Below are 25,850 nucleotides of genomic sequence, written 5' to 3'. Positions count from 1 at the left end.
AGTTTAAACATTTGGGGGGAAAAAAACAAAGGAAAAAAGGGCAAAGAGCGTAGTTGATACTAATAATAGGCTTTTTCAGCTATATCACAAAGCTGGAGATGCAGTTTTTTCTTGAAATATACATAACTTCTTAGCATATCTACACGTATTGCTTCGCAAAATATATGTCCCAGGCATCCTTTCATTTTTCAGTATGGGGCCATCTGTGGAAAAAGTTTGGACACCCTGACCTCATTTAGATGAGCAACCAAAATTAGCAAAGCAAAGTTAACATGATGGGAAAATGTGGCCTTGCCGATCCAGCTTGTCATTCATCCCAGCAAAAAAATGGTGTAAAGATGAGGCCGTAGAGGCAATTCTGTGATAAAGAAGCATTGGTATAAAAAAACAATCTCTCCCCCGTGGTGCTGACCTCTAGCTGACCTGGTGAACTTGTCAACAGACAACTCTCAGCTTTCCAATTATGAATAATCACAGTGAGACACTAACAACCATGCTAACGACCCCATTAGCATCTGTTATCGAGTGCTCGTCCACAGCAGGGACCAGGGGGCGAGCAGACACCCTGTTAATGCGGTTTTCGGAATTAACGCTCCAATTGACTTACAATGACTCCTCCATTACAGACGCCAAAAGTTGATTGACTCTCAGTGACCTTGGTCATCTGATAGGATACTTTGCATTGAATAAGCACCAGTACCATCACGACTGACGAGACAAACTTTCACTTGACAAGATTGTCTCTGGTTTTCCTCAGAACAGTTATTGTTGTAAACCAACATGTTTGGTCAAATGACCACATACTGTATACATTTATGGTCAAAAATAAAAAATGTCTATTTTGGACACACTTCCCAGCTGTCTTTATTTGCCATTGTTCACTCACATTTTTTCAAATGCGACTCAGGCCTTGTTCGTATGTAGATATAAATCCGATATGTATCCGATCTACTGCAGTCAGGTCGCATATATCCCACCTACGCGTCATCGAAAGGTGTGGTTTACCGTGCGAGACCTGAATAACGGTACTCAGAGATGCAGGGAAAAGTTTTTGTTGTCATTCGAAAATGACTCACATCCACCCAGACAAAAGTCGTCCTTCTTTTTAATCTCCTACGGGAATCATTTGGTTAAGAAAATGTTGACTCCTGTTGCACAAATTCCTTGAAATTGCCACAAATGCACTAAGTAGAGCACAAGCTGGGGCAATGTTTACTTCCGAAAACACGTCATCGCGTTCACATTTGCAAGTGGCATTTTTTTTTTGGTAATGTCAAAGACCACATAAAAGATTGAATTTGATAAAAACATCTGAATTTGGCATCATGCTTTGCAGTGTGAACGCAGCCGCAAAAACAATGTAACATGTTGCAAGTGCATTATCGCCAAAAAATAGAGCTGCTAGAAAAAAAAAAAAGGTTTTATTCAGTGGATTGCGTTTTTGCACCATTCTGAAGCAACCAAGTAGTTTCTATCTTAGCCTCAGCATTGTAAACAACTATGAATTTAGAACTTTGAACATGGTTCTGCAACCCCAAGGAAGACATAGAAAATGGTGTGTTGTCCATCATGCAAAGAGCAAATGTGTTTTTATTAGGGCTGTCAAAGTTGACACGTTAATAACGGGAACATTAAGGGGAAGTCCCTTTAACGCCTCTATTTTTTTCACGTGTGCACGTGCTGTTTGACCCAGGAAACGAGCAAACATTGAGTGGAAATGAAAAAAGAAAATGGTATTTTGAATGCTAAGTTTAGCTTCAAAGTCCTGGCAAATTTGACCAGACCAAAGTTATTTGTATCTACTGTCGCTGTGAGTTGAGTTGTCACGGAGTATTGTACGTTGAGTAGCCTCAAATGCCAGACAGAAGGTACTGGGGCACTACAGGTATTTTTTATTGTCATTTACACAGTGCTACCTTGGCATACAAGTGTCCAAACTGTGTTTTTAAAAAGTGTTTTTTAAATACAAGCCGCCTCTTGGCTGATTTTTTGCTCCTAACTGCGAGCTAAAATTTGGGTTGCGAGCTCTGAGTTACCGGCAGGCATAGCCGAGGACAGCTGTTTGGGGGCTTGTGTCAAAGTGAGAAAAGCGGAAGTGAGCGAGCACACACACAGCGCTCAATAAGATGGCAGTAAAGGCTCGCGAGGGAATTTATCAGTGTCATTTATTAGCGCTTTATTAGCGTTTATGCTTGAACTGCTGCATTTGTCAAAGATGACAGAATAAAAGTTTGCACGCTGAAAGACCCGCAGTGTCATCCTTCCACATCATTGATGTCTCCAGACTAAGAAAAGTGTGATAAAGTGTGTGAAAAGGAGTGTTTGTGTGTGTATGTCTCTTTAAAAGAGTGTTTGGCAGTACAGTATAAACTATACTGTAGTCTGACTGCACTACACTCTATGGCCCAGTCTGTAAACTACTGACTGTTCTTGAACACCCTGTTTTCATTTCACTTAGTTGTTGGGTGTTTTTGCAAACCTTTATTTGTAATGTTTAGTCACGATTATATTTCGTGAGATTATTTGCTTGAAGAGAATGATATTTGAGTGATGGACAGTTTACCTTACCATTGTCTACTTGTTGTACTGTACATTGTGTTTGTTTTTTTATATATTGAGGTCCATTTTGTGTTGAAAAAAAACAGAATGTTGAAAAAGCAAACACATTATGCAGTCTCAGGTTGATAGGTGTGTTAAAAACTTTAAAATAATCTTTCAAAGGTACACTTATAGGTAAAAATGTCCTATCTGTGATGAATTATGAGTTAACTATGGACAACATGCGATTAATCGTGATTAAATATTTCAATCCATTGACATCCCTAGTTTTTATTATTAATACCAATGCCTTTAAATGCAAAAGTGGAGTTGATTTTCAAGTAATGACGCGGAGCAGTTTTTTTGAACGAGAACGTCTTTCACCTGAGAAAAAAATGCAGTCCTTTTTATTTCTTTTGTGTCTTGCTTTCTCCTCCTGTCGCCTCTCTCCTACTGTTCATAGTAACTGAGCGCTTCAACATAAAAACGCTGGGTGTAGTAACAATTAAAAAAACTATTTCACTTGCAATGCGCTTACAATGATTTACTTTGGACCATGTCCAGGACCTAGCACTTAATTCTCATGAAGATACTTCCAAAGCTCTTTCACACAATGTTGTAAATTCACTACAATAGTCACAAATTTTGACAAAAATGGCCTTGGCCCTGCAAATTTTTGTGTCCACCGGGTGATGAGGAACAATGGAAGGAAGCAGACTTTCTTTAGAGTGAGTGTTGGAGGCAAAGTTCAGAAAAGTTCATTCACATCATTCGAGGGCCGGACCACCGGGGATAGGATGGCTGGACATAAAGGTGTCAGCTACAATTTACTATCACAATTTGGGCATTAGGCTGAAACTCTTATCCAGAATCACTTACAATAAGTACAAGAGTTCAACATCGGTGGATCCAATCATTGCGAAAAGCACAGTAATAAACAAGGGCCACGGACAAGAGCACAATGCTAGGTAGTCGTCATGGAGTGGAGGGAGGCTTGGCGTAAATCAGAATGGCACCAGAGGGAAAAACAACTTGAGAATGAGGCCAAAGCACATCTGCCAGTGAGGATGCCATTGGCCTGGATGGCTCTCTAGCCAACTGAGAGAGAAAATACTATGTGCATTTACACTTTACAGTGGTGTAAAACAATAGTACTTGTGAAGTACTTCCCATGATTGTACATCTAAAAATACAGCTCAGTAGGATGGCTTAGGACTTTCAAACCTCAACACTTGACGAGTTTATTCGTGGCATTTGAGGGATAATCACTGGTCTTTATTTGATGGAAGGCGACATGCACCAGACACTGACACCTCAGTCACTTAAACAACGTCATGAAATTGGCCTTGTTTGTCTGACATAGCAGAAAGTAACAAAGAAATGTCAAACTTCAAATATAATTCACCCTTGCTAGAAGTAATCTGTGTTTCAAATATGTTCTGACCGAGAAATATAGTGGAACTTCACAAGTTCAAGTTCAACTGGGAACACTGTGTCATCCTATGCGCTGTCACTCCTCATCAAAGTTTAGCCTGACTGGTGGATTGGATATGGTATCATACTTGGAAATGTTAGCGAGGTGCGGATTGACACTGAAATATCGATACCTCCAATACCAGATCGTTAGGCTCCAAAATCAATTCTCAAATCGAAATATCAAGACCTTGATACTTCAGTCATTTGAGGTAATGTGTATCATTAACAGGGACACGGTGGAAAGTAACAAAATTATTGAGATCTTGTCTAAATGGTATGTGGTTGGTGGGAAAAACGTCTTCTCCTGCCAGCATAATGCGTCAGTGGAGCGGCACACTGCTCAGTCTGATGAAAAACTGAGCCATGCGTGAATAGTGAATTAGTTTTCATTCTTATAGTAGTTCTTAATAATGAATTATTGCTTTTAATGGTTTTATTATTTTACTTATTTTCTTTTTTTATGGTTGCAAACACCAATTTCACATATTTTATATGTTTTCTGTTTCTGTACATTAGCTTGACTATGCATTCCTGATCTAAATTTTAAGACCGATTGAAAAATAGCAAGAATTTACATTTTGTTGGATCCTTTTCCTTCAATGGAACAATGGAGCTTCAGGTTGTGCAGGGGCGTCAAACGGCAGTTGACTATGTGGAGATGTTGCAGGGGGCATCTCTCATGACTGAAGGCTTTCGTCTGTCTGGTGGTGACTGGCTTTTTCAACAGAACAAAAAACTTCTTCCAGAGGAATAACCTCACTCTCTTGGACCATCCTGCATGTTCCCCTGATCTAAATCCAATTGAGAACATTTGGAGATCAACATTGGAGCAACATTCCCACGAGCCTATTTCACTTTAATGCTTGTTTGCAATAAATTTCTTACTCAAACATTTGTTTTTGCCTCACTCCCCTTTCTTCTTTTTGCATTTTGAAGCTCTACTTAGAACCTCCTTAAGATCCAACAGTGCAACATGTACATTCTTGCTATTTTTCAACTGGTCTTAAAATGTTGATCAGGGGTGTATTGTAAATCACGCCGCTACCTCAATATACTACTTATATACTACTTATAGTGTAAAATAAATACACAAATTACTCAGACACATTAGGTGTATTTGCGCATAATATCTGATCGGTATCGCCGGTACCAGCCTGAATTTGACTCAGTATCAGATTGGAAAGGAAATCAGTGGTATCGCACACCACGAGTAAATGTAGCTTTTTGGTGGCTGTGTTAATTCAAATGCAGAGGGCAATACGTAAACAATGCTTTTAACTTGGTAGCGTCCATTGTTGCTTTCATGTTAATGCGCTGTACTTACTGGGTATGAAAACAAGGAAACAAGTTCCAAAATGTAACCTCCGATTTTGGAAGTTTACTTGTGTAGTTTAAAGAAAACATTTGTGAATTTTCTGTATTTACAGTCGATAGTGTTGGCGATACACTCGCCGAGTCATACATGCAGTGACCTATGCCATGCACGCATAAACACTCTTTGACTCATGTCATAAATGTTTGTTTTTCTTGCAGGGATGTTGCTGTTTTTGTCCGACCTTGCATTACATACACTGCGCTGTATATTCATGCCGCAGTCCGCTGTCTGCTGTTCCACTGGAGGTCTGTATTGGTTCAGTGGCCTGAAACTGAACGGATCAGCCTGAACTCTATTTCACCCTCTGTCTGCTCATCTGCCAGGGTCATCAGCCCCTCTGCTTTGCTTTGTCTCCTTCTATGGATTCCAGATTTCTCCCGTATTTTCTTTTTCCTCACAACTTATTGATAATGGAATGTTTGGTGTTCGGACCACCCAACCTCCGGGCACACAGGTTAAATATCTGGAGTGTCATCAAACATGTGCTCTAGGTGATGTCAAGCTATAATGTGGATGTCTGTCTTTAGGCGATCCATATGATTCCAGTAAAAAAAAGACTGGCTCACCTATTCTATTCATTCTATAGTCATACACTACCCACAAAACATTAGGTGAAATTTCAGCATGAACCTCAAATACTACTGCAGTCGTCCCTCGTTTATCGCGGTTAATTGGTTCCAGACCCGACAGCGATAAATTAATTTTTAATAATTATTTTTTTAAATTATTTTTTAATATTATACTCTCTAAATACGTTTTTTTAACATTATTAGACTGTAGACATGAAATAACATCCCCGTAGTCACCTGTACACTCCTATTATTCATTGTCTACACCACATCACAACTCTTATACTGCAGAGACTCGAGACGGCCGCTAGCTAGCGAACTAACCAGTTAGACTCAAATTTATTTCTTCTAATCTTAAGAAGCCCAAAACTTACCACTTCCACACAAAATGGGAGGAGAACTTTTTTTTCATTCTATCATGTCGGACATGCCATGGCTGACTTCATGCAGTGTTAAGGTAAAGTAAAATAAGGTAATGTCTCAATGTTTTGTGCAGGGGTGCTCTGATACATTCGCCACCGATCAGTATCGGCCGATTTCCATGAAAAAGCATGGTATCGGCATATGCTGATTCTTGCTTTTAAACGGCGAGCCCCTTCGCCCATCAGCTCCGACCCCATTGCTGCAGCCAGCCTATAGCGACCATCTCCCACACCACAAAACCAAAACAAGCATGTCTGTCATGTGGGACTTCCTGTCGTTCGGAGAGTGATGTAAGTTTTGCAACCTGCAAAACACGCCTTAAAAAGCTTTAGTTGTGTGCGGCATTTGGGGGGAGCGGGAACAGTGGTTGGATTCATCGGACTGGATGGGCGAACGTCGGCGGAGGAAACTGGAAACTAATGATGTGACAACACTAGAAAAAAATGCATTCTGGAATACAAAATATGAGTTGTGGCTACCAGCATTTTGCTCATGTTTTGGTAAAACAAACATTTGTTTTGTTTGGGTTGAAATAAGCTATGAAAATAAATGTTTTTAATGTTTTTTATTTAAAAATGTACACTTAAGCTATGTGATCGGTATCGGTATCAGCAGCATAAAAACCTGATCGGAGCATCTCTAGTTTTGTGTCATTACTGCCGCGTAGTGACAGAGTATTACATACTGTATCACTTGTATTTCAATATGTTTTGACTAATAATAGGTCGTAGTCCACCATGAACCAGCAACCATTTATATACATACAGTGGTGTGAAAAAGTGTTTGCCCCCGTCCTGATTTCTTATTTTTTTGCTTATTTTTTTGGTTGTCACACTTAAATGTTTCAGATCATCAAACAAATGTAAATGTTAGTCAATGACAACACAACTGAACACAAAATGCAGTTTTTAAATGAAACTTTTTATTATTAAGGGAGAAAAAAAAATCCAAACCTACATGGCCTTGTGTGAAAAAGTGATTGCCCCCTAAACCTAATAAGTGGTTGGGCCACCCTTAGCAGCAACAACTGCAATCAAGCGTTTGTGATAACTTGCAATGAGTCTGTGTAGGCTCTCAGTCGTACAGGAGTTGTCCATCGAGGGAAAGGCTTCTTGAGACGTCATCTGTACTTCTGTGAAGAAGGTGTCGGACGTTTCGCTCCTCATCCGAAGAGCTTCGTCAGCGAACTAATAAGTGCTGGTAGCCTAGGCTTATAAATACAATTCCGCCCACTCTTACTGTATTTAAGGCCAAGGCTACCAGCACTTATTAGTTCGCTGACGAAGCTCTTTGGATGAGGAGCGAAACGTCTGACACCTTCTTCACAGAAGTACAGATGACGTCTCAAGAAGCCTTTCCCTCGTTGCAATGAGTTTCTTACAACGCTGTAGAGGAATTTTGGCCCACTCATCTTTGCAGAATTGTTGTAATTCAGCCACATTGGAGGGTTTTTCAGCATGAAGCACCTTTTTCAGGTCATGCCACAGCATCTCAATAGGATTCAGGTCAGAACTTTGACTAGGCCACTCCAAAGTCTTCATTTTGTTTTTCTTCAGCCGTTCAGAGGTGGACTTGCTGGTGTGTTTTGGATCATTATCCTGAACAGAACACATGGCCGGACATTCTCCTTCAGGATTTTTTGGTAGACAGCAGAATTCATGGTTCCATTTATCACAGCAAGTGTTCCAGGTCCTGAAGCAGCGAAACAGCCCCAAGACCATCACACTACCACCACCACATTTTACTGTTGGTATGATGTTCTTTTTCTGAAATGCGGCGTTGCTTTTATGCCAGATGTAATGGGACACACACCTTCCAAAAAGTTCAGCTTTTGTCTCATCAGACCAGAGAGTATTTTCCCAAAGGTCTTCAAGGATCATCAAGATGTTTTCTGGCAAAATTGAGTTGAGCCTTAATGTTCTTTTACTTCAGCAGTGGTTTTGGTCTTGGAACTCGGTTTTTGCCCAGTGTCTTTCTTATGGTGGAGTCATGAACACTGACCTTAACTGAGGCAAGTGAGGCTTGCAGTTCTTTGGATGTTGTTGTGGGGTCTTTTGTGACCTCTTGGATGAGTCATTGCTGTGCTTTTGCGGTGATTTTGGTTGGCTGGCCACTCCTGGGAAGGTTCACCACTGTTCCATGTTTGGATGTTGTTGTGGGGTCTTTTGTGACCTCTTGGATGAGTCGTCACTGCGCTTTTGTGGTGATTTTGGTTGGCTGGCCACTCCTGGGTAGGTTCACCACTGTTCCATGTTTTCGCCATTTGTGGATAATGGCTCTCACTGTGGTTCGCTGGAGTCCCAAAGCTTTAGAAATGGCTTTATAACCTTTTCCAGACTGATAGATCTCAATTAATATCAGCTAAGTTATGTTTTAACAATCACTTTTTCACACAGGGCCAAGTAGGTTTGGATTTTTTTCTCCCTTAATAATAAAAACTGCATTTTGTGTTCAGTTGTGTTGTCATTGACTAATATTTAAATTTGTTTGATGATCTGAAACATTAAGTGTGACAAACATGCAAAAAAAAAGAAATCAGGAAGGGGACAAACACTTATTGACACCATTGTATATAGCGAGGGAGCGATAATCGAACCGCGATTGCAAGCGACGACTGTGTAACCTTTTACAGGTGAATTTAATTTGACATTTTAAGGGCGCTTATTCAACTGTTCAATGTTTCAATAAATTGGGCACATCTTGTTGAACTGAACAGCAAAATTCACAGCAGGTGATTTTTTTTTTAACTCTTCCAGTCTCTCTATTGGAACCCGTTGTTGGCAGTCCTACAATATCCCCTGACTTTTTGTGAGATGGGTTTCCTGTTGTTCGTTAAATGTCGCTCATTTGTGTGCTGAACAAGGCTAATTTGGGTCAGCGACACACTGTACACCTTTACAGATAACTACCTGCTGCATATACCTGCCATGTATTATTCAGAAGGAAATCCCACTCCCAAAAAACGTTTTTTTTTGTTTTAAAATGTACGTGTAACTTTAGTTTTGCTTCATTTCAACAAGTTTAAGTTACCAGATATAGTTCTGCCATACAGAGTGATAAACCCCCCCCCCATTGAGTTAGGTAATGAAACAATGGCTTTGCGGAGTTATTAAAAGCCGCAGCACATTATGACTCCATTCATACGTCCAACTGAGCCACGGAAAGCGTTAGAAGAAAAGAAAATGAGAAAGGAGTTCATAGATAATTGATTTGGAGGATGAAATGACAAAAAAAAAACCTCCACAAAATGTTTTTATTATTAAATAAAAATCCAACACAATATAGCACTTAAATAAGTTGAAGATACAAAAGTTATATAAGTGACTCTACATATGTACAAGATCCTAAAGATACACCTCTGAACTGATTAGTGTTCCAATGTCTGAATAGTGCCTCATGTTTAGTTTAATCTCATCTTTAAAAAAAAAAAAGAAAAAGCTATGTACAAATCCAACGTATCAATATAAAATACATTCCAAATATTTACAGCATGTACACATTTTTGCAAAAAAAAAAAAAAAAAAGAAATGTAATGAGCAATCCAACTCTTGAATGGGTTCCTAGGAACACACGAGTGCTTCCAAATTGTGGCTTTGAGGTAAAAACAGATTATTTGTGGCTCAACTACTACTACTACTAGTCTAATTTTGAACATAGTGGGTAAACTTGGTTGGCAGATTGTCCACAGGATAAACAGTTGGTCCTGTTTTCATCATGGGTGGCCCATTTAACAGAGTACAGTGACACTTTGTGACCACTTCCACCAGGAAGATCTTCAGCAGGACCTTGGCGAACTCCTTCCCCACGCACATCCGCGAGCCCCCACCGAAAGGGATGTACTGGAACCTCGACGAGCTGCTCGAGGCTTTTGTCATGAACCGTTCAGGCTGGAAGTCCTCTTTGTTGGGGAAGATATCTGCCACGTCATGGGTGTCGCAGATACTGTAGATGACATTCCAGCCTTTGGGAATTTGATAGCCCTGAAACGGAGATAGGATGCTGAGCATGGGCGGACAGTTGGGAGAGCGCTTTAACTTACATTGAGTTCGAAAGTCTTGAGCGCCACTCTGAAACCTCCAGGGACAGGAGGGTTGATCCTTAGTGTCTCTTTAATGACACAACCGGTGTACTTCAGTTGCTCCAACGACTCAATGTTCAGACTCTGGAGTTGCATTCCTTCCTCCTCCTGAACACAAAGGAGACGGCAGCAGTGTGAGAATGACGAATAAGACAAGCTATGATGACAGAATGTCAACCCTTTTACAACATTACCCTGTCAGTCAGTTCCTGCCGGAGTTTGTCCACCACTTCAGGGTTCAGGCCCAGGAACATAATGAGAGAGGTGGCTGTGCTGGCGGTGGTTTCATGGCCCCCAAACAGCAGTTCTGTAGCAGACTCCTTAATAGCCTGTGAAACGTAATGTTAGTCCGCTTTATCTTTTCAAAGCAGACCATGGCATGAATCAGGTGTTATTACCTGCATGCTGAACGGCTCTCCGTTCTTCCTGCAGCTGTCTATGAGCTGCTGCAGAGCATCTCCATGTTTGGACTCTTTCTCTGAATCTTGGATCTTCTTCTTGATGTTCTCCTCTATCTTGGAATGAATGAAGTTTCTAGCTTTCAGACCCTGGAAGACAGAATCCGACTTTGAATAAGCACAAGCGCATGCATATTATCCCCTACAAGGTGAGGAGACCATGCCATAACTTTGTTTTTCTTACCCTATACAGTCCACTGAAGGGTACATCGATGGGCAGGGAAAACAAATTCTTGATCATTTCCTCAAACGCCTCAACCAACTGCTGCTCGTCAGTCCGAATCTGCTCCGGCTCGAAGCCCAGAAGGATCCTCATGGCAATTCGGAACATCAGACGCTTCATCTCGGGGTACACCAGCACACAGGAGTCCCTCGCAAGCCAGTCTTTTACTGCAGCTCTCACCTCCTCCTGGATGACGGGGATGTAGAGCTCTAGAGCTTCCCTAGAAAACGCTCGCATGATGGCCTGGGGACAGTACAGGAGTACAGGGATGATGTCTGCTTTTTTCACCCAGACCAACATACATTCCACAGTTCGCCCAAATAACAATATACAAACAAATTCATGACGTGCAAGAACTTATTTTGATATTTTTGGTCAAAATGTAGGTTCCTTTATATTTTTTCAGTTTAATGGGTTTTAAGCTTAAAGCTAAAAGTGGTTAATTCAGCTTTTGGAGACTTGAAACTAAACTAATTCATCTTAAAGTCAAAAGTATGCAATAAATATACCTAACTGATGGGTTTTTATATATTTTTTTTTAACTACACACAACGGCTCGCTAAAACGTCATTTTAAATGTAAAATTACAGTTTTTAGGCCCCACGTGATATTTAAAAACAATGAATACATTACAAGATGTTTCATTCATTTATAATAGTAATGTGAGATTTATTTTTCAATGTATGCATTTATTTTACAGATAGCCTTTAACAATCCGATGCAATTATTCAACTTTAGATTTTTTTTAAAAACTAAAATAATGAAAAAAATGATAATACAGTAAGACGGTTTTTAAGTTAACTAAATAAATCAATTGTGTGTGTAACTTGGCCATTTATTTGACTGAGTTTTGCGTTTTAACAACACAATTATTGATGTTTAACCATTTAATAACATAATAAATAATAATAGAATAAATAATAATAATAATAATAATAATAATAATAATAATAATGTAAGACTTGTTTCAGTGTTAGAAAAAATAAACTGAGTAGTATTATCCATTTATTCCTATTTATTTGATGGTGAGGCTTAATATGCTACAATTATGGCTGTTTAACCATTTATAAATAATAATAAAAAATAATACAGCACGAGGTTTCTGAATGTTTATCCTTTTATTCTCCTTTATTTTTAACATGATATAATTATTCACGTTTAAAGATAGAATAAATAATAACAATCATAATGTAATATGGTTTGGAAAATGAATGACTAAAACAAATGGTGAGAATTCCGTAAAGTAGTACCTTTTTCTTCGTTTTGTGCTGCGCTCCGTGCACGTTTGACAGCGTGTCGGAGCCCAGGATGGTGCGCACAGACGCGGGCCACTGCACGGACACCAGCTTGTGTTCCCCCAGGAGAATCTGCCTGACGTTGTCGCCTCCGGTGACGCGCACAGTGGGGTTCCCAAACAGATGAGTCCGGTAAATGTAGCCGTACTTCTGGCGCTTCATGCGCAGAAACTTTCTTCTCTGCACGCCGCCACGAACGAAGTCATACGAGATGGTCAGCGTCTCAGTCACACGCATGCGTAGTGAGGAACGTCTGGCTGTTGCTTACCTGCAGGATGAGTTGCAGCGTCTCCCCGAAGAAAGGCAAGCCCATGGATCCAGGAGGGAGCGGGCTGGGGCAGCTCGGGTCTCTGCCGCGGGTCATGTAAACTTCCCAGAGCTTGACGGCCACCAGAAAGAGTAAGACAGGCAGCACGATGGTGCACAGGAAGGTAGCCAGCAGCGTGCTCAGAGCCATGTTGGAATATGAAGCGTTTTCCTTATCAGCTCAGGTGGATGTCAGACGACCGAGTGAGGCTCCTGGCTGATCTTTCGGCGCCTTTTATAGGCGAACCGAGAACTCAGCCTGTCACCTTCTCCTCCCGCAGATAAATTAGTTCACGCAAAGTTCATCTTTAATTGTGGGTGTCGCTCGGACCCGCCCCCGGCCTGTCCTGGCTGGCTGGCTGGCGTCACCATTTGTTCCATCTTTTAATCCTTACCTCCTGTTGCACGCAGACAATCCTTGGCGGATTTTACTGAGAAAAGGTGATGATTCCCTGCGAGACTCCCCCAAGACGTCTTTTGTTGGAAATAAGGCAACTAGTTTACACACTCATTAGCTTGACTTGAAGGCGAGGCGAGCTGCATTCAAGAGCAAAGCGCGTTTTCTGCAACTTCACAACATGGAAAGGAGGAGCGTCTTAAACTTTTGGCTCTATAGTGGCCCCTTTTGGTTTTTAAAAGTACAAAAAATAAAAAGACGAAGTATAACACAGCCATAATATACATTTCCCTCTGACTTATTAAATGTATGAACAATTTAATGTCGCCATGTGGGTTATATTAATAGGATTTATTGGTGTTCTGCAACATCGCCGTGAAGTTAGACAGACACAAGGCATCATCCGGTCCGAGTGCATGTCTAATTACATTCAAGGTGGCATTGCAAGTAAAGATGGGGGAGAAGATTGAGCCGAATATCGATACCAAGAGTAGCATCAGTATCAGAGCGATACTAGCGTGGTATGATCGATATCTTTTAGCGCTATTCTGTTTATTTTTTATTGTTGTTGTGCTGTTCATAGTGTCACACTGGGTATATATGTGCTATATGTTATTATATAATAAGTCATTGGACAGAGCTTTGGAGTCAAAAAGCCAAAGACTTTGAATGAGAGACAATAGTAGTTATTTTTGTTTACTTATTTTGCTCAAACAATTGTATGGAATGAAGGGGAACAATTGTATTTTGTTGATATCTTTCACATTGTTGTATATTGTTATATGAATATATTAACTCATTCTTCCATCATCCGCTTAACCTCATTAGGGTCGCGGGGGTATGCTGGAGCCTATCCCAGCTGACTTCGGGCGAGAGGCGGGGTACACCCTAGACTGGTTGCCAGCCAATCGCAGGGCACATATAGACAAACAAGCATAGGTAAGTTTCAGGAAAATGTCAACTCCAGACTAGAAAAGGGAGAAAAGCAGCTTTTTGTGAAAAGATTTGAAGTATAACTTTCACTTTGACACAAGTATTGTTTGGTTTTGTGACAGCTCAAATATCTAAACAAATATACCACAACATAAACAACACAAAAAGGGATTGTTTTACATCAAAATAACAATTTATTTACAAATATTTTCACATTTGGAACTGACGATTGTGCGCACGCGCGTGCGCGTGTGTGCACGCGTTACAATTTCCCCACGATGCCTAACCTTCTGCACGCTCGCTCACTTCCTCCTTCCATGTGTTTTCACCGTCCGCACGATCTCTGCCGAGCTCTTATCAAATGCACTTCTGCCACCTTGTGGCCGTTTTTATGGCTTAAAATTGCTCTGAAAGTGGAATGTATCAGTGGGGAGCTGCGTCGTCACCTCTTTTTGCCTAAAAGACGTATAAAAGACGGATAAATCTGTTGTTGGGATATATAAAAACGCAGAACTACGACTTTGGTATTGAATGAGTTAATAATGGGATTCCATTAAGGTAGATAATATTTCTTTGCGCAGGTGTTCGATGAGTGACATGGTGAGTATGCTGGCCACGCAAGAACCAGCTTCCAGGAATTGAGTACAGATCCTTGCAACATAGGGCCGTGCATTGTCATGCTGCAACATGGAAGTGATGGTCATGGATGAGTGGCACAAACAGTGGGACTCAGTATCTTGTCACGGATCATTCAAAATGTTATGGTTGGCCATAACATAGTGGCTGCCCATACCATAACCCCACCACCGCCACCATGGGCCACTCCATCCACAACACAGGTGCGTGCTTATTTTTATAATAAACTTGTGATGTATCAGCCCTACCCTGCCTTCTCCACTTTTGAGAATAAATATAATAACATAACATAAAAGAAATATGTTCAAAGTATGATGAAGTCTGCTGCTCCCTACTAGTCAACGTCTTCCTGATCTTCAAGGAGACTTTAACCCGCACTGTCTCTCGCTCTCTTTCTGTGTTATAAAAACGATATCTCTCTCTGTGCGGGTTCAACCTTAGGTCACCGCCGGCAGACAGAGGGGATGCACAGGCACACGCGTGCATGCATGCACGCAAGTGGGGGGGCCACAACACCGCATGGAAGGTAAACAAGGGCACACTGAAAACCATCACATCCTCATTCTGTACTTGGAAACACTTCTGTTTATGATAACACCTGCATGTGTGTCAATACGTAGTGTGTGTGTGTGTGTGCGTGCACGTACACGTGTGCGACCAGGCCACTCTGTCAGCGGTGAGACAGGCTGCTTTTACAATGACTCGTTTCAGGCATGGATCTGTCTGTTCTGGCGCACTGTGTGTTTTCATTTAATGGGTCACAGGGTGTGAAGGTGCTGCACACTCATGGGGATTTAAGATATACAGTAGAACCTCGAAGGCAAGGGGGGGTCCAAACCTTTTCCACAAAGGGTCGTATTCTGAAAAATGAAAACTTGCAAGGGCCATGCTGATATTTTGTTAAGCAATACGTGTAGATATGCTAAGACGTTATATGTACTTCGAGAAAAAAGTGCATGTCAGCTTTGTGATATTGTTTGTATGAACTTTGGTCTTTTGCTCTTTATTCCCATGCTGTTGTTTTCTTTTCCGCTTTCTAAACATTCGGACTTTCTTCTGAAATAATTTTACATTTTCTACTCGTAATATCATGACTTTATTCCCATAATAATATAACTTTCTCCGCAAACAAATTTTCCAAAAATGACAACTTTATTTTGTTTTGTGTATTTCTCATAATGTTACGTTTTTAAAAAAGCGTTGTATTTTAACTTTATGCTACAAAAATTACATTATTGTTCCTCATAATATTAAGGCATTACTCTCCTAAAATTCAACTTGTCATCATCAGATCAGAACTTTTTTTCCTCTTAATATTTTCACTTTATTCTAGTAAAATTACTGCTGAATTTTCCACTGTTGCTTTGGTTCTTGTAAAATTATTTATCGCTTTTAAAAATGTGCCGTGGGCCGCACTTTGGACACCCCTGCTCTAAGGCAAAGGGTCCAAAGTTTTTCCACCGAGGGCTGCATATTGAAAGATGAAACGATGCAGGGGTCATGTTGATATTTTGATTTCATTCTTATAGTTAAGTTATATTTGTACTGCATATATCACAGACTGCATATGCTGTAGTTTTTTTGTTTAATTGTATTTTCACAGTGTGCCGCAGTGCAATAAAAAATGATGCAAATGACCCCCAGGCCACACTTTGGACACCCCTGCTCTTAGGCAAGGGGGTCCAGACTTTTTCCACACTGAGAAAAACTGAAGCGAGTGGTGGCCACTTTGATATTCTTCACATTTTAATTCATTAAAAAGGGTAAAATCAACCCACTGGTGGTCAATATATGCTAAGCTATGAAATAACTGTAAAGAAATGTCCAGTTTTTCTTTGTTTTCTGCACATGTTCAATTTTATTTTTAAAGTACACCACGGGCCAATTAAAAAATGCATTTTGGACACAACCCAGGATGCTGGTCCAAAACCGAGTCAGTTCAAACATTTTTGTGGTATGCTTCATTTGAAAGAATTATGCAGTGGAACCTCGGTTAGCGTCCGCCCCGGTTGGCGTGTTTTCAGTTCACGTCGAAAATTTGCACCACAGTTTTGCCTCGGTTTGTATGCGTTCACCAGTTAGCGTCTTAAAACTTAATTGAGATTAATCGAGATCGATCAGTCTGGGAAAGGTTAAAATGCCATTTCTAAAGCTTTGGGACTCCAGCAAACCACAGTGAGAGCTATTATCCATAAATGGCGAAAACATGGAACAGTGGTGAACCTTCTCAGGAGTGGCCGGCCAACCAAAATGACCCCAAGAGCGCAGCCACGACTCACCCAAGAGGGTCACAAAAGACCCCACAACAACATCCAAAGAACTGCAGGCCTCACTTGCAGGTCAGACAGTAATATAGTAGAGAACTTTGTTTTATCATCAGTCTGTTCTGTAGTCGTCCAGCAGCTGAAGTTGCTGGAATTCTACCTCAAGAATTACAGTAAATAAAATCTTACAATGGTTGCCATTGATTTTTACACTCAACAACGAAGTCATGCTTTTATTGCGTTTCCTGTTTCCTCCCTAGATGGCATTATTTCCAGTGACGGGCTAAAACAACGAGGCACACCTGCAGCTTCTCTGCAATTAGTGTTGCTTTTAAGCACAGAGGCTGCAGCGGAAAAACACCAGCAGGTCGTTCCTCAACGCTTCCTCAGTACTACCTTTCTCACACATTGCGTCTGTCTCTCTGCATCTGGGGTCCAATCAAACACGAAATGTGGGAAAAAATACAACAAATACCAAACACACAGACATGGTTGCCCATATGAATATACAGTATGTGGGGAAAAAAAAACCTCCAACCATTCTGCAATTTCCAATCTTTCCAACGTTACTATCAAATGTGGAAGAAATGAGTTCACTCGTAACATTGAATTTAATGTAAAATGTATAATCGTTGCATTTTTCCCCGTCAGCAGTGCCCTGCAAGTCCACACCACTGACTGAATTTTAACGAACACTAGTTAATTCAAGGACAGATAGAGCCAAGGCAATTAATATGTTAAAATAATTGAGTTAAACAGAAAGTTCAGTATTCAGTAAAAATGAATTCAAGCAAAGCATAAAAATATCTTGACTTGACTTGTCCAACCCCCCCCCCCCCCCCCCCCCCTTGCAAAAAAAACACTGACTTTTCCTCTCTATGGAAGGACGGCAGTGACAAGATGCAGAAAATACATTTATAATACAGGTCAATAGAAAAATATTAATATTTATTTTATGCTATTAGTTTTTTGTTTTTTTTTAAATATCACCTGTCTCCCCTGGCCACACATCACTGTGTATTTGTTCCCGTATTGAGTAGATATTGTATAAATAAATATAATAGTAATAAATTGAATATTTTCACAGTTGACAAATGTGTTTATAAATGTCTAATTATGGTTTTTAACATTATTTGAGCCCTGTAGACATGAAATAACACCCCTATATTCACCTTTATACTCCTATTATTCTTTGTTTATGCCACATTGCGCAGGCTAGGGGATCACTGCAGGGAACTAAGAGATGTAAAGCAAGCTATTGAGCTAAATAGTTAGCCTCCAATTTACCTGCTCTAGACGAAAGAAAGTGTTTCTGACGGAGTGGTGAAGAAGGACTAAGTAAGAAGCCAAAATTTACCACTTCCACACAGAATCTGAGGACTTTTTTTTTCTCACTATCATGTCGGACCTGCCATGGCTGACTCAATGCACTGTTAAGGTAATGTAATGTAAGGTAATGAGTCATCATTGGGACATTACTGACGCCTAGTGACCAGAATCCTGCATATAACTTGTCTTCCAATACTTATTGACTAATAATAGGCCATAGTCAACCACAAAAGAGTGATCATTTATTAATTAATTTTAAAAAAATGCGATAGAGCAAGGGAGTGATATTCGAACCGTGAAAGCTTCCATTCCAAGTTTTCCAAGTACAGTAGTTTTTAAGTAAAGTTTTTTTTAACATATGACTAATACTGTCAGAGAGTAATTGAAAGTAATTAATTTTTTTGCTTAATAGTAATTTCATGCATTTACAATGAAAACGTATCGTGCATCCGGAAAGTACTCACCGTGGTGAGAACTGAGCTCAGGTGCATCCTGTTTCCACTGACCATCCTTGAGATGCTTCTGCAGCTTAATTGTCCACCGGTGGTAAATTCAGTTGACTGGACATGATTTGGAAAGGCACACACTTGTTTCGAGTACATTTGATAGTGCTTGTTAGAGTACAAACCAGGCATGAAGTCAAAGTATTTGTCTGTAGACTTCTGAGACTGGATTGTTGTGGATGATAGTTTGTCTATATATATAAATGTACAGGTATACTGTATATATATATATGTTCTGTGATTGGATTGACTGGTGACCAGTCCAGAGTGTACCTTAGCTGGGATAGGCTCCAGCTCAGCCGGGACCCTCATGAATACAGGTGACATCGAAAACAGATGGACATTTTGAAGATAAATGGCCAAAGTGATTCACAAACTTGCATTAAAGTTGACGGCCTGCCTTTACTTGTTGACAATCTGACTGTGGAAACTTCCCTTACTCAGACTGGACGGGAAACATTTTTGGCTCAGCACTTGTACTGCTCTTCTTGTCTCATACTTTGGCCTCTCTCCAGGTGGGTGTGAAACACAACCGACACAAATCATCTCCTGAGGTTGATCTGTACTAAAAACATCTTGTTTGGCATCCTGCATCACATGTCTGGTGCAGGGAAAGGTGCTTGCTCAGGGACATTTAACTTTAATTATTAGTGCGGGTGCATATTTAATGTATAATATTTACCTTAGGTAAATCAGAGAAAAGGCAAAATATATTCAAACTTGTGCACACGATTCCGGGGTAGAACCCCCGCCTCTCACCTGAAGTCAGCTGGGATAGGCTCCAGCATACCCCCACCACCCTAGTGAGGATAAGCGGCATTAAAAAAACGGATGGATGGGTGGCACACGATTCTTGTTTTAAAAAAAATGTTCAGTATGTTGTGTTATCAAACCGTCGGGAGCGCTAGCTCAATGGCTAGCGCTCCCGACTCTCATTCCGTGGACACTGGTTTGACACCCGGGCGTGTGCAGGGGCAGACCAGCGTGCATTTGAAGGTTACTCAAAGGTGGTTTTAATGCCATTTGTGAGACTTCCTGGTTTGAAAATAGACTGTGAAGACTGTGCGTGTTGGCACCGAACATTTGCTTTTGGAGGGTAAATCAGTTAGAATTAGGCTACCATATAAATTTAATAGTGATTGAAAATCGTAACCAATTATATTAAATAAAAATATTGTTTTATTAAATCACTGAGGCCCTGACAGAAGGAATAGTCAATTAACTGATTCTTGTCTCTTTATTCGTCTCATAAGCTTTCACAACAAGATATATGGAATTATGATTAAGAGCTAAATTAGTAGAAATAAACACAATTGTAATGTAAAGTCTAAGTGAAAATGAAGGACTCTTGGAAGTCTTTTTCGTAGCAGGGGTCGGCATTATTCACTCTTGCAAAACACAAAACAGCATCAATATTTATATGTATTTATGTATCCAAAATGCACTTATTCTAAAAACTATTATGTGTGTGTGTGTGAGGCGTGCAGGAGATATTCGGACTAGATGCTTGAGCCACCTCAACTGGATCCTCTCGATGTGAAACAGCAGCGGCTTTTCACTGATCGTCTCCCAGATGAGCTCCTCCTTGTCCGGCAGAGAACCATGGCCTCAGATTTGGAGGTCCTGTCTCATCCCAGAAGTTTCGCACTCAGCTGCAAACCACACCAGAAGACGCTGAAGAGACAAGATTGTAAGGCCCCCCAACCAGGACCCCCTCAGTGCCTTGGCTGCGCCTGGAAATTCAGTCCATAAAAATTATAAACACTATCAGTGACAAAGGCCAACCTTGGTGGAGGCCGGTGTGCACTGTGAACAGGCTCGACATACTGCCGGCAATGTGAACCAGGCTCCTGCTCTGGTTGTACAAGGACCGAATGGCTCGTAGTAGCGAGCCACCAATCCTGTATTCCAGGAGCACCACCCACAGAACACGGCAAAGGACATGGTCAAATTCCTTTTTCAAAGTCCACAAAGCACATGTGAACCGGTTGGGCAAACTCCCATGCACCTTTCAGTATGAAAGGGTGTAGAGCTGATCCAGTGCTCCACGACCAGGATAAAAAACACACTGCACCTCCTGTAGCCAAGGTTCGACTAGCAGTCGTACCCTTCTCTCCAGCATTCTGGAATAGACTTTCCCAGGGAGGCTGAGGAGTGTGATTCCCTTGTACTTGCAACACACCCTCTGATCACTCTTCTTGAAAAGGGGGACCAACCATCTGTACAATTCATACACAAAGTAATTCCAAGTACTTTACAGAAAAGTATGGTAAAATCACTTCGTAAAAGCAGCTTCACCGTGTTTAGTCCTGACCCTGGGCATCCGCAGGTGACTACTGCCTGAGCTTCTCAGAGCCTGGGATGGTTTATGTGGCTCCTACATGTCAGAGATGCACTTTGGTGCAAAACCATGAAAAGACTGGTACGCAAGGAGCGCTGTTTAAAAGTTTATTCTCTGAGCAACAGGAAGCCAGTGCAGAGACCTGAGTACTGGACTGATATGGTCAGTAGAAAGGACTCGAGCAGCAGCATTCTGGATGTACTGCAACTGTTTTACAGCTCGTTGAGAGAGCCCGGTGAGAAGGTCGTTACAGTAGTCCAGCCTGCTGGAGACAAAGGCACGGATTAGTCTCTCTAAATACGGCTTAGACATTATTCCCTTGATTCCCTAATGTTTTTTAGGTGGTAAAATATGATGATGTTATTGATTTAATGTGGCTGTTAAAGTTCAGGTCGAAGTCCATTATTACCCTTAGATTTCTAACCTGATGATTAGACTTTAGAGAAAGAGTCTCAAGGTGGCTAATAACACTTTGTCTGTGTTTCGATGGGCCAAAGACAATGATTTCATTTTTGTCTGACTTTAGTTTTTGACTACCTCAGCCACGATGATGCATCTGCCCGTGTTCATGTCGTCAGACTCTGCTTTCTCCACGGAAGGTATGTCAGTGGGATTGAAAAGGACCTCAAAGAACCTCAGTTGGGGTCGGATGGTTTACCAGAACCTCTTTTCAGGTGACCAAAAATTGTGCTCCATGGCCTCAACAAACTCCTCCCACATCAGAGTTTTTGCCTTGACCGCCACCGAAGCCGCGTGCCACTTGGCCAGCCGCTTCAGGAGTAGCACAAGCCATCCATGGTCGGTAAGACTCGTTCAACTTGACGGCCCCTCTAACCTTTGGCGTCCACCATCAACTTCGGGGTTTGTCGCCATGACAGCCTTGTGACCACAGCGACGATCAGCTGCCTCAGCAATAAAAGCATGCAATACAGCCCATTCAGACTTGATATCCTCGTCCTCCCCCGGCATGCAGGTAAAGCTCTGCCGGAGGTGAGAGTTGAAGACTTAATGGGTGGAAGACACTGCCAAATGTTCCCAGCACACCCTAACTATGTTTGGGTCTGCCATGTCTGTACGGCATCCTCCTCCGCCATCTAATCCAACTCATCACCAGGTGGTGATCAGTTGACAGCTCAGCCCCTCTCTTCATCCGTGTGTCCAAAACATGTGGACGCATTCTGTTGATACGACTACAAAGTCGGTCATAGACCTGCGGCCTAGCGTGTCCAGGCCACACTGTCGTTGCCTACATGGGCATTGAAATCTCCCAGTAGAACTACAAAGTCACCAACGGGGATGCTCTTCAGCACCCCTCTTCTGAACTCCAAGACAAACAACAGTCAGGACCCTTTCCCCTACATGAAGGCATGGGAAAGGGACCCTCTAGTTCACCAGCTGGCCGGCTCTCCCCTGCGGCAACTCAAGTAGAAGGTCCAGCCCCTCTCAAGCAGTTTGGATCTAGAACCTGAACTGTGTGTTGAGGTGATCCAACTATGTCTAGTCGGAATGTCTCAACCTCTCGTACAAGCGCAGGCTCCTTCCCCACCTGGTGAGGTGAGAATGTCCCAAAAAACAGATTTGGACGGCAAAGACCAGGTCGCCCAGGTGCCTGCGCTCAACCGCCAACCAACACGCAAGGCACCGGACCCTTGTTTTCCCCCATGGGTGGTGAGTCTATGTGGGGGTGCTCTTGTGTGGCTTTTTTGGGCCCGGGCGGGCCCCAAGAGTGGAGGCTCACCTACGAGCCTCTGCCCCAGCCTTGGCAGGGTGAGTTGTCCCACGTCCAGCGAGGTGCGGTCTCTCTAGTGTGATTTGTCTTTTGAATCACTCTTTCCGTGGCCCATCACCTAGCAGTTGTTTGCCTTGAGAAACCCTACCAGGAGCATATAGCCCTGGACAGCATAGCTTCGAGGATAAGTCGATGTTGGATTGAGTGATCCTACATTAAGCCAAAATATCTGAATATTTTTAACATGTTATCTCCTAAGATTCTCTAAAATATTTTATAATTTTAAGCTTTAGATTTTGAACTCAACCCTGTCTTAACATGCGCTTCTGTTTTGGTGAATTTCCAATGCATTTGTTGTGAACATTTAAATTCAAATCAATTGTGATATTCTAACTTGTCCCCTTTGTGTTCACCGGTGGGCACCGAAGTTATAATGTATGGTAACTCAGGGGTTTTCAAAGTCTAACGTCTTGGAGCCACCCATCGGTCTTGTTCACATCTGATGTGAACATTGAAAAACTGTGATATTCAAACATGTCCCCTATTTGCCCAACGGTGGAACACCGACCAGCTATGTACTTACTGTAGCTTGGGGATTTTCAAAGTCTAACGTTGTGACTTTGAGTCATCCACCGGTCTTTGTCGCCATCCAGTGGACTTTAGGTGTAATTACAGGTTTAAATGGCGTTTTTTGGCCATATTCTACTTGCCAAATGCACCCCATCTTGTGCCTCCCCTGTGGTGCTCTGGCAGCCCCCAGGGGCGGTACGCCTCACACTTTAAAAACTTTTGTCATAAAACAACCATTTTACTGATACTCCTGCATGGCATTGTTTAAAGTGGACCAAAGTGGACGAATTGTTTAGTGGGCGTGGGTTTCTAGCGGGTTATGTTGTAGTTGAGTTTTTCTCATCACAATGTGAGCGTGTGAAACAGGATTCTGCAGTTCAAGTGTGATAAAGCAGAAGACAGGAGGGGTGAAAGGGAGTTCAAGTGTGGAGGATAAATTCTGTTGTGTTTACAGCTCCATACTTCCACATACCACTTTGCAGACTCACGCTAACCTGAAGATGACCCACTGGGACACCTGAGGAAATCATCATTTACTGTCGTTGTGGCCATAAAAACACATTTTAATTGCACGTTAAGTCACCATGATTTAAAAAAAATCTTGCTTTACCTGTTCAAATCGCTTGTAGATGAAAAGTCACACAAACACCATACAAGCCAGGTTTGACAAACAAATGGGCACATTAAAGTGAATCGGTATGTGTCCGTAGCCCAGTGAGAGCAAGTGCAGCAACAGAAACAAGCGACACAAATAACCTCCCTCTAATTTCAAATCTGCAGCTTGTGCTTAACTAACAGGACGGTATTTATAAAATGGTATTTATAAAAACAGAGGTCAAAACTTAAATACAAAAAAATAACAATACCATATTGCTCTGTTGGGCCCTACCCAAAGTTCGTGACCTTTGGTGAGGGTAGGAACATAGATCAACCAGTAAATTGAGTGCTTTGACATCTGGCTCAGCTCTTTCTTCACAATCGGGTATAGCGACCGCATTAGTGCAGATGCTGTGCCTGCCCGCCTGTCAGTCTCAAACTCCAGCCATCCCTCGCTTGTGAACAAGATCCCGAGATACTTGATCTCCTTTACCTGGGGCAAGACCTCACTCCCAACCTGAAAGGAGCAATCCACATTTCTGACTGAGAACCATGGCCTCAGAATTGGAGGTGCTGAGTGTCATTCCCTCCCAGTAAATGCTGAATGTCACAGCCTGATGAGGGCATCAGGACCACATCATCTGCAAATAGCAGAGACAAGATTCACACATTGTACATCCTCAATGACTTGGCTGTGCCTAGAAACTGCCCATAAAAATACTGAATAGAACCCTTGCTAAAGGGCAGCCTTGGAGGAGGCCACTATTCACCGTGAACAGGCTTGACTTAAAGCAATGCAAACCAGGCTCCTGCTTCGGTTGTAGGACTGAATGACAAGTAGTAACCATACTCCCAGAGCACCAACCAAACGATACCGCAAGGAACACGGTTGAATACCTTTTCCAAGTGCAGAGTATTTTTGTGAAAACGAAGTCCGCAACACTAGTTTCTGACATTCTGTTCGCTACTTTTATTATTTGCTATTGTTTATTATTTGTTTTGGTTTGTCAGAGAAACTTCGGGTGCTGTCACATGACTGTGTTTCGCCAATCCAATGTAATCACTGGTGACATTTGACTCCATTTAGCCAATCAAACGGAGCCAGGCAGTCACATGACTGCATGCAATACTGTATCTTTGCAGCCCCAGAGAGAAGAGGTATCGTTCATGTCTGTCCACTGAAGGTCTCTCGCATTCTTTTGTTCAAATCAAGAAACTGTCACTCAAAGTCGTAGTTTTTTTTCCACACAACACTTACTCAATTCATTGATTGGAGGACTATTTTTTTTTTACTTGAGCCATATTATTCTAAAGTTACAGTACTCGTAGTAGAACATTTGCCTGCTATACCCACAGTGTTCCACGTCCAGGACGAAAACCACAGTAGCCAAGCTTTGACTCATATTTCTTATACTCTTCTCTCTAGTCGTCTGGAATAGACTTCCCCAGGGAGACTGAAGATTGTGATCCCACTGTGGTTGGACGACAACCTCGGATGACCATTCTTGAAAAGGAGGACCACCACCCCATTCTGCCATCCTAGAGGTAAAGTTCCCAACTTCCACGCAATGACAGCCCCACGAGTTCCGGAGCCTTACGGAATTTTCTGACTATCCCGGATACCTCAGCCATAGTGATGGGCATTCATACTACAACAATAAGTATTAAGTAGTGACTGCAACTAGTAACTGCTCCTTCAAGTGCACACTTGACCATCTTATATGAGTCTTATCTGAGGCTGACCAACCCCCCTTGACACGTGGTGCCAATGTTCTTTTGTGAGTGATAATGGCACCATGTATCACAATAC

The 25,850-nt window shown here is 41.7% G+C and overlaps 2 protein-coding genes across 4 annotated transcripts in view; both read right to left on the bottom strand.

Annotated features, from left to right (window-relative positions):
• exoc6 (exocyst complex component 6) overlaps window positions 1-25,850 on the bottom strand; it is a 114,140-nt gene that overhangs the window by 18,954 nt on the left and 69,336 nt on the right. Inside the window, exon 25 of one of the 3 annotated variants that reach the window (XM_054756114.1) lies at window positions 17,859-24,681. The exons of the other annotated variants lie outside the window; for them this stretch is intronic. Coding sequence (XP_054612089.1) covers window positions 24,667-24,681 — 15 coding nt within the window. The 3' untranslated portion in view covers window positions 17,859-24,666. Of the gene's footprint in view, window positions 1-17,858; window positions 24,682-25,850 lie in introns of those variants that run through there. 3 annotated transcript variants of the gene reach the window in all.
• LOC129169584 (cytochrome P450 26A1) lies at window positions 9,587-17,783 on the bottom strand. The gene is made up of 7 exons (XM_054756137.1): window positions 12,704-17,783; window positions 12,391-12,615; window positions 11,102-11,383; window positions 10,858-11,007; window positions 10,654-10,788; window positions 10,421-10,567; window positions 9,587-10,361 (listed from the first exon to the last, which is right to left on the bottom strand). The coding sequence occupies exons 1-7, from the start codon at window positions 12,890-12,892 to the stop codon at window positions 10,023-10,025; spliced, it is 1,467 nt and encodes a 488-aa protein (XP_054612112.1). The 5' UTR covers window positions 12,893-17,783; the 3' UTR covers window positions 9,587-10,022.

The sequence above is a fragment of the Dunckerocampus dactyliophorus genome, chromosome 2, assembly GCF_027744805.1.
Source record: "Dunckerocampus dactyliophorus isolate RoL2022-P2 chromosome 2, RoL_Ddac_1.1, whole genome shotgun sequence".
In the NCBI taxonomy this organism is placed as follows: Eukaryota; Metazoa; Chordata; class Actinopteri; order Syngnathiformes; family Syngnathidae; genus Dunckerocampus; species Dunckerocampus dactyliophorus.
This window is presented reverse-complemented; position numbering and strand designations above follow the sequence as displayed.